Source organism: Podarcis erhardii, assembly GCF_964252035.2.
Source record: "Podarcis erhardii genome assembly, chromosome: 3".
Taxonomy (NCBI): domain Eukaryota; kingdom Metazoa; phylum Chordata; class Lepidosauria; order Squamata; family Lacertidae; genus Podarcis; species Podarcis erhardii.
In genome coordinates this window covers 15681541-15700342 of record NC_138507.1, presented here as the reverse complement: position 1 = coordinate 15700342, position 18802 = coordinate 15681541, and the positions used below count along the sequence as shown (strand labels likewise).

Genomic DNA, 18802 nt, shown 5'->3' with positions numbered 1-18802 from the left:
TAAAACTTTCTTTTGGAAGCCGAACGTCCAACGGGGCTTCTGCAGCTTCCAATTGGCCGCAGGAGCTTCCGGCAGCCAATCAGAAACCGTGCTTTGGTTTTCGAACATTTTGGAAGTCAAACGGACTTCTGGAACAGATTCCGTTCACTTCCAAGGTCCAACTGTATTTGCTTGTTCCTAGGGAACACCACCTGGAGTATCCTAATCGTGAATAAATTGGCAACTGACTGGTGTGGGACTTTCCATGAATGATAGGGCGTGTCTGCCATTTGTGCCCAGGTACACTATACATTTAAAGCAGTAGGATACCACTTTAAACAGCCACATCTTCCCCCAAAGAATCCTGGGAAGTGTAGTTTGTTAATAGAGTTGATAGGAGACCTCCTATTCCTCTACTAGAACTGCAATTCCCAGAACTTCCTGTGAACAGGGATTGATTGTTAAACCACTCTAGGAATTGTATCGGGTTGGGTAGGAATAGGGGTCTCCTAAGAACTCTTAGCACCCTTAACAAACTTCGGTTCCTCGGATTCTTTGGGGGAAGACAAGACTGTTTAAAGTGGTATGATGCTACAGTGGTGCCCCGCAAGACGAACGCCTCGCAAGACGGAAAACCCGCTAGACGAAAGGGTTTTCCGTTTTGGAGGCGCTTCGCAAGACGAATTTCCCTATGGGCTTGCTTCGCAAGACGACAGCCCATAGGGAAATCTCCGGGACAGTGGGGAAGCGCAGCTCGTCTTCCCCGCTGTCCTCGGACCTCCTCCGAAGCCTGGCGGCGGGGCGGGGACACCTCCTCCCGCCGCCGGGCTTCGGAAGGATGCCCCGATGCCGGGCGGCGAGGCGGGAACGCCTCCCCCCGCCGCCCGGCATCGGAACGATGTCCCGAAGCCGAGCGGCGGGGCGGGAAAGTCTCCCCCCGCCGCCCGGCATCGGAACGATGTCCCGAAGCCGAGCGGCGGGGCGGGAACGCCTCCCCCCGCCGCCCGGCTTCAGCGCGGGAAAGCCTCCCCCCGCCGCCCGGCTTCGGGGCGGGAAAGCTTCCCCCCGCCGCCCGGCTTCGGGGCATCGTCCCGATGCCGGGCGGCGGGGCAGGAACGCCTCCCCCCGCCGCCTGGCATCGGAACGATGTCCCGAAGCCGGGCGGCGGGGCCGCGAAGCCTGGGCGCGCTGGCAACTCTCCGCAAGGAGCGCTCCCGCTGCTTGCGGAGAGGTCCGCGAAGCCTGTCCTGGACCTCTTCTGAAGGCAGGCGGGGGGCAAAAGTCTTTGTCCCCCCTGCTTGCCTTCCCAGGGGCTTTTAAATCGCCCGGACAGCGGAGAAGTCCTCCGCTGTCCCGGGCGATTTTAAAATGCCGCCCGCCAGAAGAGGTCGGGGGAAGGCGGTTTCCATAGGAACGCATTAATTGATTTTCAATGCATTCCTATGGAAAACCGTGCATCGCAAGACGAAAAACTCGCAAGACGAAGAGACTTGCGGAACGAATTAATTTCGTCTTGCGAGGCACCACTGTACTTTAAATGTATAGTGCAGACCTAGCCAGCATGAAAAATGGTCAAGAATGATAGGAGTCTAGTAACCACATTGGCACCTTGTTAACTGGAGGGTTTTTTAAAAATTCCTGTATCTGAAACAATTACCAGTATTTCCTTGTAGTCAGTCATTGGCTGACATGGTGATCTACACTGTCAGATTCTGCTTGTTATCAGACCATTAAAGCCGCTCTTTTCCTGTGTTTGAAATTAGTAGGCATCTGTTTTTAACATTGTAAACATTTCAGTTAAAGGAGAGCCAGTATCAGCATAGTAAGAGCTCTTAGGTTTTTTACTTGCTTGTTCATTTTGCTTACCAAACAATGTTATTATCTTCTGTAATAAGAGATCTGCTAGGATAAATGCGCAACACTTTGCTTGGACTAAATATTGCCTCAAGTTTACTAATGTATGACAGTGGTTCACTCTAACAAATGTTAACTAACTGGTTCACTTTAACTAATGTTAATCTTGTTCATTCATAAACCTTTGCGTATTTGCCAGCCTTAGGTAATTTCAAGTTCATTTTGTCTGCTTGGATAACTGCAAGAATCTGGAGAAACGGTTATATGGTCCCTAGAGCTTTATTATTCTAATTAAACTTGTCAGAGAAATTATTTTAGGTCCGCCAGATAACATAAAAATTAAGCTTCCAGACAAAAGAGAGTATTAATTTATAGCTGGTATGTTTGTTCATGTGAATGTCATTTTGTATTATACTGTATATGAAAGAAGTCTCTGCTGCTCAGTTTTCTTTCTAGTACAGCTGCACTTCACAGAGAAGTTAGAAACAAATACAGAAGCTAAGAGAATTCAGTAAACTAGAAAAGCTATTTATCCCAGCAAAGTTGAATATGTCAGGGTGAAATATACTCAGAGTCGCAAAATGATTTCATGCTCTTTATTCAGCTCATAGTGGTGAGGAGGAATGAATGCAAGTCCCCTCAAAGTATATGCTTTATATACATTATTTACACAGTGGGCTGCACATGATTGGCTAATTCTGGAATTCTACTGTAAGCCAATCAGGTTGTGGATTCACTTATATCTGGAGCATTATTGGGTGGCTCCTGCCAACCAATCATACTGCTGCATTGTTCTAGGACCAATCAGACTGCTGCATTCTGAATCCTATTGTTCTAGGACCAATCAGACTGCTGCAATTTGGATCCTATTGTTCTAGGACCAATCAGACTGCTGCAGTTTGGATCCTATTCAACTCAGTACATAACAGGCGTTCCCAGATTGTGGTCCGTGGACCACGGGTGGACCAAGGTCTCATTTAGGCAAACTGTGGTGCGTCTCTGGATTTGTGGTTGCAGACAGGCGATGGTATAGCCATCCATTAAATACTCCTATTGAATTTTAGTGTTTTTTATTGCTCCCTTTATTTGTTATATCATGCTTTGTCTTATTGAAACCTGAGCCTATATGGAGAGAATGCAGAGCGTTCTCAACCCAAGAAGGTCCTGCTCCTTCCATTGCTACAGGCTTGGATTCATAGACCCTAAGCACCGTGTCTGACCCTCTCTGCAGCATGAAATGACAGCACACCTTGAGCTCTGCCCTCCCAATCCAGCTTGCAAAACTGACACTTTTTTACCGTTCGCTTACATCACTGTCCACTGCAAATCTGGAACTTCCCCACTTGCACTCTGGCGGAATAGTGTCTCTCTCTCTCTCTCTCTCTTTTTTTTTTACTGATCTGTTCTCTCTGTGTGTCTTTTCTTAAGTCAATGACTAGGTCATTCCCATGATTACCTCTTGATGGCTTTTCTGCCAGGCAGTTTCCTGGACAGGGAAAGCCAACGATTTGAAGTATAACTTTCACCAACTCATACCAATGCTATAATATGATGCATTTCCTTTCTTTTTTAGGCAATGTACGTGCCCATCCTATTTGGTAGTTTGGGATGTGCTTAGCAATAAACAAATCTTGTTAGCACAATATATTATTATATTATATTATATTATATTATATTATATTATATTATATTATATTATATTATATTATATTATATTATTATATTATATTATATTATATTATATTATATTATATTATTATAATATTACATTACATTACATTACATTACATTACATTACATTATATTATATTAATATATAATATATAATATTATATTATATTTTTCACTCTATTAGACGCACCGGACCATAAGACGCACCTAGTTTTTAGGGGAGGAAAACAAGAAATAAGAAAGCAACGCAAAGCATCCTGAGCTAAGAGGGAGCGCTCCTCCCTCTTCGCTCAGGAGGCTTTGCGGGGCTATCCCTGAAGCCAGGAGGGCAAGAGGGATTGGTGCGATGAAGGCTCTCCTTGCCTGGGAGAGGCTGCTCGCGGCTAAGGCTCCCCCAAGAGCCGCACTTCCTTTAAAGAGCGCACGGAGTGTGTGTGCGGCTCTTGGGGGCTTTTCCCCAAGGAGGAAGAAGGGTAGCCCTCCCTCCTCAGGGAAAAGCCCCGAAGAGCCCCCCACACACTCCACGCGGCTCTTTAAAGGGAGCGCTGAGCAGAGCCTCCCGCCTGCATTCGCTCCATAAGACGCTCACACATTTCCCCTTACTTTTTAGGAGGGGAAAAGTGTGTCTTATAGAGCGAAAAATACGGTATTTTAAAGGGTTAGATCCTGACCTACTGTTCTGCAAATGGAAGGGCTCCTTTTGTTGATGAGCATTACTGAGATCCAGTGGAGGCTCCACAATGGAGGAAGAGAAAGGGAAATAATTTCCAACTATTTCCCCTTCTCCCTGTAACCCCCACTACCATCTTCCATGTTGATCCAGAGGGTCCCACAACCCTCCAAAGCAGATTTTCAGGCAGCATAGGGGATTGCAGGAGGAAGCCTGAAAGAATGTACAGTTCTTAGCCACTGTTAGCAACCCTGCTCCAATTCATTTTAATGCTCATTTTGGCACATACAATGCTCTACATTTTTGAAAGAGATCCTGAGGTTGAAACTGAATCCTTAATGACTCTTTCAGGTTACAAACTCGTCTACCGTCAATTTACATTGATTACTTTTTTGTAATATCTTATCCTTCAGTAGCCTTGAGTTAAGGAATACCAGACAATCTCCTGGGCCTTTATTAGTTCTCATTCTATTATTTCTTATTCTTTCCTCTCTTTTTTTAATCTGAAGGAGGTTCAAGAAGGACCAATTTCTTTGTAAAAGTCCTGTCTAGTTGTGGGTTTTGTTTTTTGTTTTTGTGTGTGTGTGGACCAAGATGGCTTCCTTTGTTTTACTGTAAAATGTTCTTTTTTCTCTGTAACACCTTTTTGTTAAAAGTTGTACTCTATTTGATGTCTTTATTGTTTTCAGAATCAGAAGAAATTCTTCAGAATAAGAGAGGAGTTAACATTTCAAAAGAGGTAAAACACTACCGCCTTTTCAAAAACTGCTTTGTTTGTATATGAATTGCATTTTTATTGTGCTTCTTAAAGTATATTAAAATAAACAACAAATAACAGATTTTAGCACATGGCTCTTTTCTGTATGAGACCAGTATAAATAGCATGAAGATTCAATCTACTATTGGGTAAATCACTAGATAAGGAAAGAGAAAGTAAATAATTGAAAAGAAAAGAGATATGTACTTGGAAATAACAACATGCTGAGTAAGACAGTTCTTGAAGTCAAGGTTATTGCCCCAAACTAGTAATAGATTGAATGATACAAAAATGTGTTTTGTACGGTGCACATGATGAACTATCCATCCTGACAATGTTAAAATGCATTTGGTTGGATCCAGATTAGGGATGTAATCCTAATCCCCTTCCCCTTGATGGTTGAGTGGCTGAATTAGGATGACACATAGTTGCCTCTCTACCAGCCTCCACGAGCAGAGAGGAATACTGTTGGAAGTCTCTGCCATGGTGGAGGCTCCAGTTTTGCCTCAGCAGGTAGAAAGCTACGATTGGCCATTCTGACACCTGCAGTAGCAAGCAGAAAGCCACAAAATAAGGTGTTTTGTGGCACAACCCACAGTGGCTAGAATCTGCTGGATCCTAAACTTTGTGGATCCCCCAAAGGATCCTTTAAAATATCCACAGAAATGCGAAAGTAATTTTCTAAGAAACTCCATGTAGAAGTAAGACTTTCAGCTTCCCACAGGCTCTGAAACACAATTCAAAATGTGTGGGGTCCTCGCCTCTATGAACTTTAAATTACAGTACAGACAGGTGTATTTGGGGGAGCACAGCCAGTTCAGTCGCACTGGGTGTGGAGTTTCAGGGATGCTGCAAGGTGTACTGCAATGGAGTGCAGGAGATAGAGAGGCGCCACTGAAATTTGAGACCCCAAGATCTGCAACTGTTACAGAGCAAGTCCTCCTTGGGAACAATGGGAATTAATGGTCTGTTGCTCTCAGAGGGATATTGTTAAGTTGTGGGCGAACATATCAGACGACACAGCGATTCTTCAAACAGCTCTTGTTTATTCAAAGGCCAGAACAGAACTGAACTGAGGAGCTCAGTCAGCTTGCTTATATAGAGCTCCAGAACAACGTAACTATAGCAACTTTCTAAAACTATCCAATCACTGAACGTCACTTTCAATCCTTCATTTGCATACAAACTATCCAATCACTGAACGTCACTTTCGATCCTTCATTTGCATACAAACTATCCAATCACTGAACATCACTTTCGATCCTTCATTTGCATACCAACTATCCAATCACTGAACGTCACTTTCGATCCTTCTTTTGCATACAAACTATCCAATCACTGAACGTCACTTTCGATCCTTCATTTGCATAACTATCTACAGTATCCCCCTGCTGGCCCAGGGTGAGAACTTCAGTACATAACAGAAATGTGCAGCAAAACATGCATGCCTCCAGTGCCCTCAGACCACCTGGTGCAGGCAGCCAGAATCCACAGACTGGAGATTCTAAAGTGGACTTCATTATCTGATCCATCTTATGATCTTCCCAGATTAGATCACTTTGGTATCCGACCTAAGGATTCCATCCCTACCTCCTAGCGATTCCAACAGTTCTGGGTATTCACCTTGTGTCCACCAGTGTTGTGGCCCTTTTAATGTGGAATTTATCACCTTATGAGATAAGGCATGTTCCAAGCATCTACTCTTTCAGATAACATGCTCCAGACCTTTATTTACCCAAGCCTTTTCTGACATAAATATTTAATTGCTGTCCGCTGGTCATCTTCTGGTGTTGTACTGTGTTATCTTAGCTGTATTGTTTCTGGTGTATGTTTTAGATGTATTTTTGGTTTTCTATACACTATTCTAATGTTTTATAATGTGAGTGGTTTGTAAACCTTTTAAAATAACAATAGTTGTTTATATTATGTGGAAGAATGATGCCCATCCCTGTTTGTTTTTGCTGTTTATATGTTGCTGTGCTAAACATACAGGTGAGCTCAGAACTTATTAGCTATGTTTCTCCATGCTATGAGATTTTTGTGTTTCCTTGTTAAGTTCTTGCTTCATTCCAAACGGTCACAGTAACTTCTTTTTTTTTTTAAATGATATTTATTGAAGTTTACACAATCATAAGAAAAAACAACATACACATACACAGACAAAGAAAACAAACATTAAAACAGTAAACGAGTATAATTTCAATCCTTATTTTCTTAAACCTAATTTCGTCGACCTCCTCATACCTCCCCCTTCTGCATTCTAATTTCATTATCTAATCAGCAAATCCATTCCCTTATTTCCCATAACTTTTAGCAATTCTGTTCGTTTTCTCTAATCAAACCTCTGTAAACCACATAATTTTTAAACCCATGTCAATTCTAGCATTCATTAGTTCAATCCAAACGATAAGTTTGCTAAGTCCAAGATTCCTTTTCCCGGTGGTATTGCTTCCTCTCCAGCCTCCACCTCCTTCAGAAGATCTTCTTCGTGGTCTCTCAAAAATTTGTCTTTATCACTCAGTGTCTTTATTCTTATTTTTCCCCCTCTATATTTAAAAGACAGGCCTTGGGGGAATTCCCACCTAAAGAAGATTCTGCTTTTCTTCAATAGTGTAACCAGATCTCTGTAATCACCTCTTGCATCCAAAATAGGCTTAGGTATGTCCTTAAAAATCTCCACAGAAGAATCTTCAATTTCCAGTAATTTTTGGTAGTGCAGATTTAAAATTTTATCTCTTTCTTCCTTTGATCTCAAAGTAATCAAACAGTCTCTTGCCTTGTTCTTTTTTTGTCTTATTCCAAGTCTAAATGCACTCACAATCTTTACTTCATCCTCCCCCAGGCCCTCTTGCCAAAATTCAAGAAACTCTTTTGTGAGAAAGTCCACCAAGTTATCCTGTTCTTTTTCTGGTACAAATCTCAATCTTAAATTCCATTCTTTTCTTTGTAGGTCTAACATAGCAAAGGACAAATCATGGTCCACCAGTTTCTTAACAACCGGTGGTATTCTCTCTTGCGTTGCAGTTGCAAGTTCCTTTGCCTCCTCGGCAATCTTTCTAGTAGTAGCTGATTCTTCTAAAAGTTTCCCAATATTTTGAGCGTTAGCATTAACTTGCGTTCCCAATTCTTTTATACTTGAAGTGTTCAGATCAAGTTTTGCTGAGATCTCAGCTAGCTTTTTATTTGTTTCTGCAACTTGTTTACTTGTATCACTCCCTTGCCTCGTAAGAAGTTCCAAAAATTCATTTATTTTTTCCAGTGCTTTAGTCAAAACATCTTCTGATGACATAGTTTTAGATTTTGTTTGTGAGGCTGCAGCTACTCCTGTCAGTGAGGCCCTTCTTTGCTGTGAAGTATCAACCCTGTATTGTCTGCCGGATCTGAGGCTTTTCTCCTGAAGTGGTTCTATCTTTCCTTTGCCATTTGCCATGCCACTATCATGCCCAGCCAAGGTCAGTCCCAGACTTAAAAGTTTGTTTTCAATAGGAAATTTCCAGTGGCTGAGCTTCTAGTAGCTTAGTTATTTCAAAAGGTAACAAAGTCTCCTCTGGGGGGGGGGGATTCCCAACTTAGTTTCACAGTCTTTTAAAACAAAAATACTCTTTCCAAATCCCCCCCTAGCTCTTCCTGGAGGGAAAGAAGCCCTAGTTCCAGCTCTTTTCTAAGTAGTTGCAGATATGTAACAGTTTGAAAAACAGTCCTCAAATACTGTATCTTTCAACAAAGTTCAACAAAGTTCACAAAGTTATTCCACAGTTCACAGGTCTTTATCCCTTTCAAAGCAGTCCTCCCCCAGGATGCAAAAACAGTGGATGTATTTTCCTCTTCTCCTTTCATGCAGGCAGTTCACTTTCAGCAGGAATTCTCCCCCACCGCTCCTGCCAGCTAAATGGGGGGGGGGGGTTAAGTCTTACTTTTTATCAATGAGTTACACTTGCGCAGAATACAATCTTCAAAGGTTACAGTTTAGCAGTCTCTTTGCTTTATAGTATCTACAGCTCGGGAAAGGCAGACTTCCTTTTTGTACCTTTCCCGTGACGATATTCCAAATTTATTAAATCTTAAGTCCAATTTAAGCTTTTTGATCCTACTCACGAGTAGTTGCTCTTAAATCCAATTTGCCGGAAGAAATCAGCGCTCTCCGATAATGGCGATGCGGCTTTGCTCCACGGACTGGGTAGCAGCTCTCAGTGCCGCGCTCCCCCCGCGACTGTTCCGAAGCCTTTAAAAAGGCTCCTTCGCGGTTCGGGGAAAACCCAAAGGCACCCGCTGAGCCTCCTTGTTCACAGGCTTCACTCACTGCCTGTGATTTCTAAGGGTCCCCGCTTCGCCGTAGTGGCAGGACCCGAACCCGCGGAGCAGACTTCTCTCGGAGCTCCGGGAGAAGTCCGCCATTAATCGCTGGCGCCGACCGGAAGTCTTCCCAAACGGTCACAGTAACTTCATTCTGCTGAGTGCTTTCTGCCTACTGCCTTCAGCAAAGTTGACTTTGACTTACACAGCCTAAGTGATAGATGATATAGCTGATGAATAGTTGTTTCTTATTCTCAATGCAAAATCCCTTCTAGGGAAAATAAAAGAAGCTGCTGCAAAATGAATCATTTCATGCAAATAAAAAACCTTGACTGGGGATAAAAGTTGCCTCTGATGATTATGCTCAGGTTGATCAAATCAAATAACTGAAATACAATTTTGAGTGTGAATAGCTAAAGCTCATTTTTGAGCTGGAAATGAAGCAAAGCATGATTAAAAAACAATTGAATTTTGTTAAAAGTGAAAGAAGAGGCACTCAAGATGAGCACATTTTGCATATCATCCCTCAAGTGACATTACATAACATGCTCCACAGCAATGTGGGATGTATGCAATGTCATCTGGGCAAAATTAAAAACCACTTAATTCTACTTATTTGTAAAGAAAGCGTAGTTCTGCAACAGCCATTAAAAAAAATTGTTTAAATGCCTACTGTGAAACTGCTCAGACCCAGGCCTATAAAGCATGGAACAAGCAGGAAATTACTCAGACCCATGCTTTCTCGACATGGGACAAGCGGAAGTGTAGACAAACCCTTTATGAGCAACTAAGCAGATTCTAGGACCTGACCAGACAACGATTTCTTTCAATTTTGAAGATAGATTTAATATATAAATTCATTTTCTTGCAGGAGACCCTGAGCAAGAGTAAAAGATTAACAGTTCAAGATTCATTTTCATCAGAAGGTAATCATTTCAATTCAAAGCTTAACTGTCTCCTACTCCCTCAGATCTTTTGTATGTTCTCTCGGAGTGTTAATAATAATAATAATAATAATTTATTATTTATACCCCGCCCATCTGGCTGGGCCTCCCCAGCCACTCTGGGCGGCTTCCATAGAAAGCAAAAATACAATAAAATATCACACGTTAAAAACTTCCCTGAACAGGGCTGCCTTAAGATGTCTTCTGAATGTCAGGTAGTTGTTTATCGCTTTGACATCTGCTGGAAGGGCGTTCCACAGGGCGGGCGCCACTACCGAGAAGGCCCTCTGCCTGGTTCCCTGTAGCTTTACTTCTCGCATTGAGGGAACCACCAGAAGGCCCTCGGCGCTGGACCTCAGCGTCCGGGCAGAATGATGGGGGTGGAAACGCTCCTTCAGGTATACTGGACCGAGGCCATTTAGGGCTTTAAAGGTCAGCACCAACACTTTGAATTGTGCTCGGAAACGTACTGGGAGCCAATGTAGGTCTTTCAAGACCGGTGTTATATGGTCTCGGCGGCCGCCCCCAGTCACCAGTCTAGCTGCCGCATTCTGGATTAGTTGTAGTTTCCGAGTCACCTTCAAAGGTAGCCCCACGTAGAGTGCATTGCAGTAGTCCAAGCGGGAGATAACCAGAGCATGCACCACTCTGGCGAGACAGTCCGCAGGCAGATAGGGTCTCAGCCTACGTACCAGATGGAGCTGGTAAACAGCTGCCCTGGACATAGATTTGACCTGTGCCTCCATGGACAGCTGTGAGTCCAAAATGACTCCCAGGCTGCGCACCTGGTCCTTCAGGGGCACAGTTACCCCATTCAGGACCAGGGAATCCTCCACACCTGCCCGCCTCCTGTCCCCCAAAAACAGCACTTCTGTCTTGTCAGGATTCAACCTCAATCTGTTAGCCGCCATCCATCCTCCAACCACCTCCAGGCACTCACACAGGACCTTCACCGCCTTCACTGGTTCTGATTTAAAAGAGAGGTAGAGCTGGGTATCATCCGCATACTGATGAACACCCAGCCCAAACCTCCTGATGATCTCTCCCAGCGGCTGCATGTAAATGTTGAAAAGCATGGGGGAGAGGACAGAACCCTGAGGCACCCCACAAGTGAGAGCCCAGGGGTCTGAACACTCATCCCCCACCACCACTCTCTGAACACGGCCCAGGAGGAAGGAGCGGAACCACTGTATGACAGTGCCCCTAGCTCCCAGGCAAAATTTAGGCAAAATTTAGGCAAAATTTGAGCTGTAAAAGCTTTCTGAATCAGTACAGTGGTACCTTGGTTTACGAACTTAATTCGTTACGAACTTAAGTCCGTTCTTAAACCAAAGCGTTCTTAAACCGAGGTGCACTTTCCCTACTGAGGCCTCCCACTGCCAGTGCCCTTCCACCATTCAGCTTCTGTTCGGCTTCCTAGGCAAAGTTCGCTAACCAGAATACCTACTTCCGGTTTTGCGGAGTTCATTCACTGAATAGTTCGTTAACAGGGCTCTTCATAGACCAAGGTACCACTGTAATTTTTTAAAAAATGTTTTCAATAGAAAAATAATAAAATCTCCCTACCCAGTTTTCTCACGACTCTGCTGTAAAATCTCACTCAGTTCAGGGTTGGCAAAATGAAAGCATAATGAGACAATGTTCTATCAGGGGTGCCAATAGGAATTTTTGTGTGCCCAGTACCCTGTATGTGGATCGGGCCCTCTAAACCATTTGCAAAAAGAGAGCACAGATTTGTATAAAATTTGCACATGCTTTGCATCACATGCAAATTTGTGCTCTCTTTCTCAGGTGGAGAGGAGGACTCAAAAATAAATCAGTAGATACACATGTAATAAAATGTCTGACAGAATCTGAACAGGGGAAGGTTTTCCTATATTTGTATTTATATACTAGAAATGTTTAACATGTTGAATGTATGCCACACAGCTATTGAAGGCACAAGAGCACAACTTTTCCCCAGTGCCAGTCTTAAATGAATACATGCATCTTTTTCAAGGCCAGCCAAGAGCTAACAGCAGAGAGGGAATCTAATATAAAATACTGCTACATCACAATTGCATATCTACCTGAAAGTGAACCTCATTGAGTTCTGTGGAACTTACTCCCAGGTCAGCCTGCAATCCTATACACACATATCTGGGAGTAAGTCCCAATGAATTCAGCAGGACTTAACATCTGAGCAGACACATCTACGATTGCACTGTTAGAATGTTAGCTGATAATCAACATCATAATCTCAATGCGAATTTTCTTACTCTTAATTAAAATAAGGAATAGTATATTGATCATTTCACATAAGTTAGATAATAACCACCACAAAAAACCACAATAGTATATTGATCATTTCACATAAGTTAGATAATAACCACCACAAAAAAAACACATCTTTGGAAGCTCATGCTTTTTTTAAAAAAAAGTCAATATTGATTTTCCACTGAAAAATAGGAATCCATGAAGATGTGCTTGTCAACTTGAATGCATGTTTTAAAAGAATGCAAAATGTGGCATGACTGGCTATTTTTGCTCATATCAGAAGAGCAAAAACATTTGGGAGCAAGAAGCGCTGACAGAACTGGGGAAACTAGGTCGGACAATGAAATGGTCAGCAATTTGTGAATGGATGCAAACTTTATCCAGAACTTTCTTTGACACTTTATAAATATCTAGTTATGAATCGCAGAACCCCATTCAGCTCACCTTATAGAAGACGTCCATTTTTAACTTCATAAGCACTAGAGTTTTGATTCCACATTCCTAAGAGTTTAATTATACATGAGCATGGGTGCAACGGGGGTGGGGGGCAAGGAGGGGCAGCTGCCCCCCCCAACCAATAAAAACCAATAAAAATACATAGCAAACTGAGATTCTGCCCCCCCCAACAAAAGGCCTGCCCCCCCCAACTCCTGGCAATGACCATGCACATGACACTAGTTGTGTCCCTCCCAATCATGTCATGGTTTAAATAAAATAAATTACAGGTGTGTGAGTGATTTCTCCCCCCCCCCCATGAACACAGCATGCAGGGAAAGTAGGTTTACGCTTTGCCTACACAATTACAACAAATCCTCCCCTGTGCTGTAGACAGAGAAAGAAAGAAAGAAAGAAAGAAAGAAAGAAAGAAAGAAAGAAAGAAAGAAAGCCTTTTTCTGCTCAGAACACTGCCCAACCTATTTCCTAGCCTAAATGCAGGCAAGCACCAGTAGCATTATAGCCATCACCAAGCTCACTATGTCAGCATGATCCCATGTGCCTTATAGATAGTTAGTATTAGACACTTACAACATATTTGTTGCTAGTGGACACTCTCTTTCAGAATGGCATGCTCTACTTGTCAAGCACAAGATGGTGCATTAGTTAGGGACAGAAGCCAGTTTGTGTACCATTCTAGCTGTGCATAACTATGAGGTGTTTGTTTTAACTAAGTGTGATAAATAAATTCGAATTTGCCCAGTGCCTGACAATTGCGGAGGATAAAATTATGCCAGCCTTTCTTCTTATTCTTCAAGGAACGTAACTCAGTAGTAGAGTACACGCTTTGCCCGCAAAAAGGCCTCTGGTTCAGTCCTTGGTATCTTCAGGTGGGACTCAGAAAGACCTTTTTCTAAGACAGTAGGCAGCTGCTGCCATTGTGTGTAAACCAGAGCTTCCCAAACTGTCACGACACATTGGTGTGTCGGCTGCAGTGTGTAGGTGTGTTGCGCGAACGCTCCCCATGCTTCTCCTGGTGCTGGAAAGGGGTTAGTTTAAGCTCCAGTTTGCTAGTAAAACTGAATTACAGTGTCGCGAAATGAGGCATGGCTAAAAGGGGTGTCACCAACATGAAAAGATTGGAAAGCTCTGGTGTAGACAATGGCCTGACTCCATATAAGGCAGTTTCCTATGAATATACAGTTATGGGCAGCGATGGCTAAAGCCCATTGAGTCTGGTGGGGCAGAAGGCAGAAGCTAGGTAAAGGTAAAGGGACCCCTGACTATTAGGTCCAGTCGTGACCGACTCGGGGGTTGCAGCGCTCATCTCGCTTTATTGGCCAAGGGAGCCGGCGTACAGCTTCCGGGTCATGTGGCCAGCATGACTAAGCCGCTTCTGGTGAACCAGAGCAGTGCACGGAAACGCCATTTACCTTCCCACCACAGCAGTACCTACTTATCTACTTGCACTTTGACGTGCTTTCGAACTGCTAGGTTGGCAGGAGCAGGGACCGAGCAACGGGAGCTCACCCCAGCACGGGGATTCGAACCGCCGACCTTCTGATCGGCAAGTCCTAGGCTCTGTGGTTTAACCCACAGCGCCACCCGCGCCCCTATAAGCTAGGTAAAGTTGGAGCAAATGAAGGACAAAGCCAGCAAATGCTAGTTTTGCCTCTGTCCTGTTCCTCCTCCTTCCAAGGACAACACTGAGACTAAGGAAGACAAAGCTGACAGCCAGTGCCTGCCCCTTGGACGGGATGTAAATAAGAAGGCAGGAAGTGGAGGCTGAGGGCAGATTGAGGTTGCCCTCCTCCTGTTTAATTGCCCTCCTCAATTTAGATGCGGATAGTTGAGTAGACCTTTCCCAAGCAAACATAATCTGAAGGGAAGAAATTGTGTGGTTAGCCCTGACCACATGATTTAGGGCCTTTAAATGTTGCAGCAGTGTCTAGGAATGACACCTCAGAAAAGTGACTCCCCCACTGTCACTCCAATGAAGAAACAGCATCTTAAAACCAAAGTAGGCACAGTGTGAGATATCTGCGATCAAAACTGATTCATTTTATTATTACTTTGAAGTCTATCTGAAGTTAAGTCCAACATTTCACTCCTCTCTGTAGCTGATACTTGTCCTACTGATGAAAAAAAATACTGGGGAAGTCAAGTGTATATTTCGCTCAGTGGAGTTAATAACAACAGCTTTGAGGAAAGGGAATTTAGACTAGGGAAACTGTAGGGGGTAAGGGTTGAACACTTTCTCTCCTGGTGCCATGTTCTAATCAAAAAATTCAGAGCCTCTGCATGGCTGTTTTAGAATGGAAATGAAAAATGATGGGAGATCTGGCCACAAAATCCCTATGACTCATTTGATTTGGCTGCTAGAGTGATGGAGGAAGAGATGAGATTTCAGAGAGAATGATGAGAGCCTTGGGGCCAAAAAGAAAGGCTACTACTTGTTGGGGGAAAAACCCAACATGTATGCTTTTGTGAAATATTGTGTATGTGTTGGAGGAAGTGGAAGGGTATGTATCTAAGAGAAAGGGCCAATGAACTTTGAAAGCAGACAGGAGATGGGATGAGAGCCATGGAAACAATTAGAAATCATCAAGGTTTGAGAATATAAATGCCACTCATTGCTATGGCACAATGCACTCCTATTTAAACTTGTAATGGGTAGGTGGGTTAAGGCCCTAACTCTAGTGCTTTCAGTGAAGGGGATTCATAAATGCTTAATGGGGCTTGGCAGTATAAGCTATCTTTAGTAACCACATACTGTATTACATCAAATGCATTGTGCTTTAAGGGTGGCTCAATTCATGCGCAAATCTTATTTGAAACCTTATATTTAAATTCCACTCTAGCGTTCACCGGAATTCGAAAACAGAAATGTTGCTTATTACATGCACCCTATCAAAAGAGCGCATGATTTAAATCTCTGGCGATACATCGTGGAGTTGCATCACAATGTTTTTTCTGGTCACATTTCTAGTGGAAGAGGAGGTGGAAAGAAAGGACAAAGGTCGTCAGTTTTATCAGAGAAGCCTCAAAATACTTAAGCATTCCAAAAACAAAGAAGATACAGAAAAGTAAGTGTAGGCTTAGCTGTTTTGCTAACACAGTCCCAGAGAAGGCATTAATCGGTTTAAGTGCAGGTCTGGCACATGGCTGGCGCAGTCTCTCTTGGTGACTTTAGAAGGATGGAACAGGTACATGTGGCCATGTTTCGCCCTTTGCTATTAATTTGTATGGTTCTATTGCCAATGCAAGAGTGAGTTTTTCTTGTAGAGATTTGCAGTGATAGGCTTATGAAGCACACCTAGGGAGAGGTCCTTTTATAATCAGCCATGTGTCAACCCACATCTGCCCCATGTAATGTTTGGTGAAATAAACACATAATACAGTGATACCTCGGGTTACATACGCTTCAGGTTACATATGCTTCAGGTTACAGACTCCGCTAACCCAGAAATAGTGCTTCAGGTTAAGAACTTTGCTTCAGGATAAGAACAGAAATCGTGCTCCGGCAGCGCGGTGACAGCAGGAGGCCCCATTAGCTAAAGTGGTGCTTCAGGTTAAGAACAGTTTCAGGTTAAGTACGGACCTCCGGAAGGAATTAAGTACTTAACCTGTATTACATTCCATGTTCAGTGTTTCCATGCGGCCTGCAAACACCAGCAAATGAATGGGACAATGGCAGGACACCATATCATGTCATGCTTCTTTGTACTAAACATAACTAGTATTAAACAGGGAGGGGAGCAGCAAACTGTACTTAGGCTCTGCTTCAGTCCCAATAGGCTTCCAAGGAAAATCACAGCTATGTTCAGTCTTTTTCCTGATTTGAGATTCTCTGTGGTCAGGGCCATCTTAACCATTGGCGCTAGGGGCGCCAGGCCGAGAATCCGGGGCCAAGCGTTGAAGTCAGGGGAAGACCCACTGACAGCTGAGCGGAGCAGAGCCCGTTGGAGCACCGCGGGCTCTTCTGCTGCGGGCGGCTCTTCCCCGGACTCCAACTCTTGCCCCCAAACTCACATCGAGCTGCCCGCAGCAGAAGAGCCCACGGCGCTCCAACGGTCTCTTCTCCGCTCCGCTCGGCTGTCGGCTCTTGCCCCAGCTGCATGGCGGCTAACTGTTTCGGTGCCACGCCTGGAGCGCTGCATAATGTTGTGGGCACTGCACAATGCATCCTGTTGCGTGCGCCGAGCTGTGGGTTCCTTTGAAGAAGAAGAAGAGTTTGGATTTGATATCCCGCTTTATCACTACCCTAAGGAATCTCAAAGCGGCCAACAATCTCCTTTCCATTCCTCCCCCACAACAAACACTCTGTGAGGTGAGTGAGGCTGAGAGACTTCAAAGAAGTGTGACTAGCCCAAGGTCACCCAGCAGCTGCATGTGGAGGAGCGGGGATGCAACCCTGTTCACCAGATTACGAGTCTACCGCTCTTAACCACTACACCACACTGGCTTTTCTGCTTTTGGCGCACGCTCCCAGTGCCACCCAACATAAGGTGCTGGCACAGAACGATGGGGAATGCAAGCGGCAGCAGAGGAAACATCTCCAGATGGGATCCACCGCATGCGAACAGCGCCAATGGCGGCAACAAAACCGGACAAATATGAGCACATGAATCCCATCCGAAGATCTTTCCTCTGCTGCCACTTGCCTTCCCCGTTCTTCTGCGCTGGCACCCCATGTTGGGCAGTGCTGGGAGCATGTTCCAACAGTGGAAAAGCCAGCAAAGGAACCCGCAGCTTGGCGCATGCAACAGGATGCGTTGCACAGCGCCCACAACGTTACACAGTGCTCTGAGCGCTGCACATGCAGCAGTTAGCCGCCATGCAGCAGGGGGGAGGCAGCGGGCGGACAGTGCGGTGACTGTGCTGCCCAACATTTTGCCCCCCCCCCCAGCATGGAACCCACACCCACCTATGTACACTCCTGTGCATGGAGCGCTGGCACACCTGTGAGTCCCTGCGCCCCGCAACCATTCTAAAGGTAAACTCTTTGCACCCCAGCTCTTTGCACCCCAGTACTGCATATGCTTAAGACGGCCTGGTCAATGGTGATGAAGGGGGTAAACTTCTAATGCAAAGTTACAGCAGAATAAATTCCTGTTTTATCTATAGATGAGAAATTTCCATATCCGACGGACTAAATCTGAACTTTGTGTTTCTGTATCAGAGCCCAACGTCTCCTTGTCAAAGCAGCAAAAATGGGAAACCAGAAAGCTATGGAGCAACTGGCATCTGACATGTTGTTTGGAAATAATCTTCCTCAAAATGTAGAAGCAGCTGTATCATTGTATGAGATTTTAGCTGACGAAGGATCTCATAAAGGCCAGACGGTACATGCTCTTTAATTAGCCAAAGCTTTAAGCAGGCACTAGTCTACTTTAGAGTGCATAAATATTTGAAAAGAGGTAAGATGGTGTTTATGCTCAGCCAAGAAATGTCAACAAGGTAGGGATATAAAGTTAATTATTTATTAAATTGCCTGATTTCAAGAGGCTATCTGGTGTGTTCAGCAAACATCTTCTAAAATCCTCGTTCAATAAAATTCCAGGTCAAGGCTTCAGTCCCTATTCCACTGAAGACACTCTGAAGGTAGACAATGGTTTCCATGGAACAAAAATCAAATGTTTACAGTTGTTAGAATTGAAGCTATAAGAACTAATTATATTTTCGCACCTAGCTAGTGTGTCTAACATGTTCTGATTTAAGGCAAATTATCAATTTTAATTGAAAAGGATTTATGGATGACACAAAATAATAGCAAAAAAACCAACTATGCGTAAGAGATCGGCTGCAAATTCAGTTGCTCAGACTAGTCTCTTGTCTAATAAATCACAAATGGATCTCCTCTTGCATTCCTTCCCATGACTCTGTTGCAGAACATGAAGAGGCATCTCACAAGTTGTGCTGATTGTTGAATCTTTTGTCTAG

The 18802-nt window shown here is 43.9% G+C and overlaps 1 protein-coding gene across 8 annotated transcripts in view; it reads left to right on the top strand.

Moving 5' to 3' along the window:
- SEL1L2 (SEL1L2 adaptor subunit of SYVN1 ubiquitin ligase) overlaps positions 1-18802 on the top strand; it is a 51172-nt gene that overhangs the window by 9545 nt on the left and 22825 nt on the right. For 7 of the 8 annotated variants that reach the window (XM_081857069.1, XM_081857068.1, XM_081857066.1 and 4 more), the window contains exons 2-5: positions 4864-4913; positions 10096-10150; positions 15849-15945; positions 18042-18204. In XM_081857069.1, coding sequence (XP_081713195.1) covers positions 4864-4913; positions 10096-10150; positions 15849-15945; positions 18042-18204 — 365 coding nt within the window. The remainder of the gene's footprint in view (positions 1-4863; positions 4914-10095; positions 10151-15848; positions 15946-18041; positions 18205-18802) is intronic. The other variant, XM_081857070.1, reaches the window with a different exon arrangement.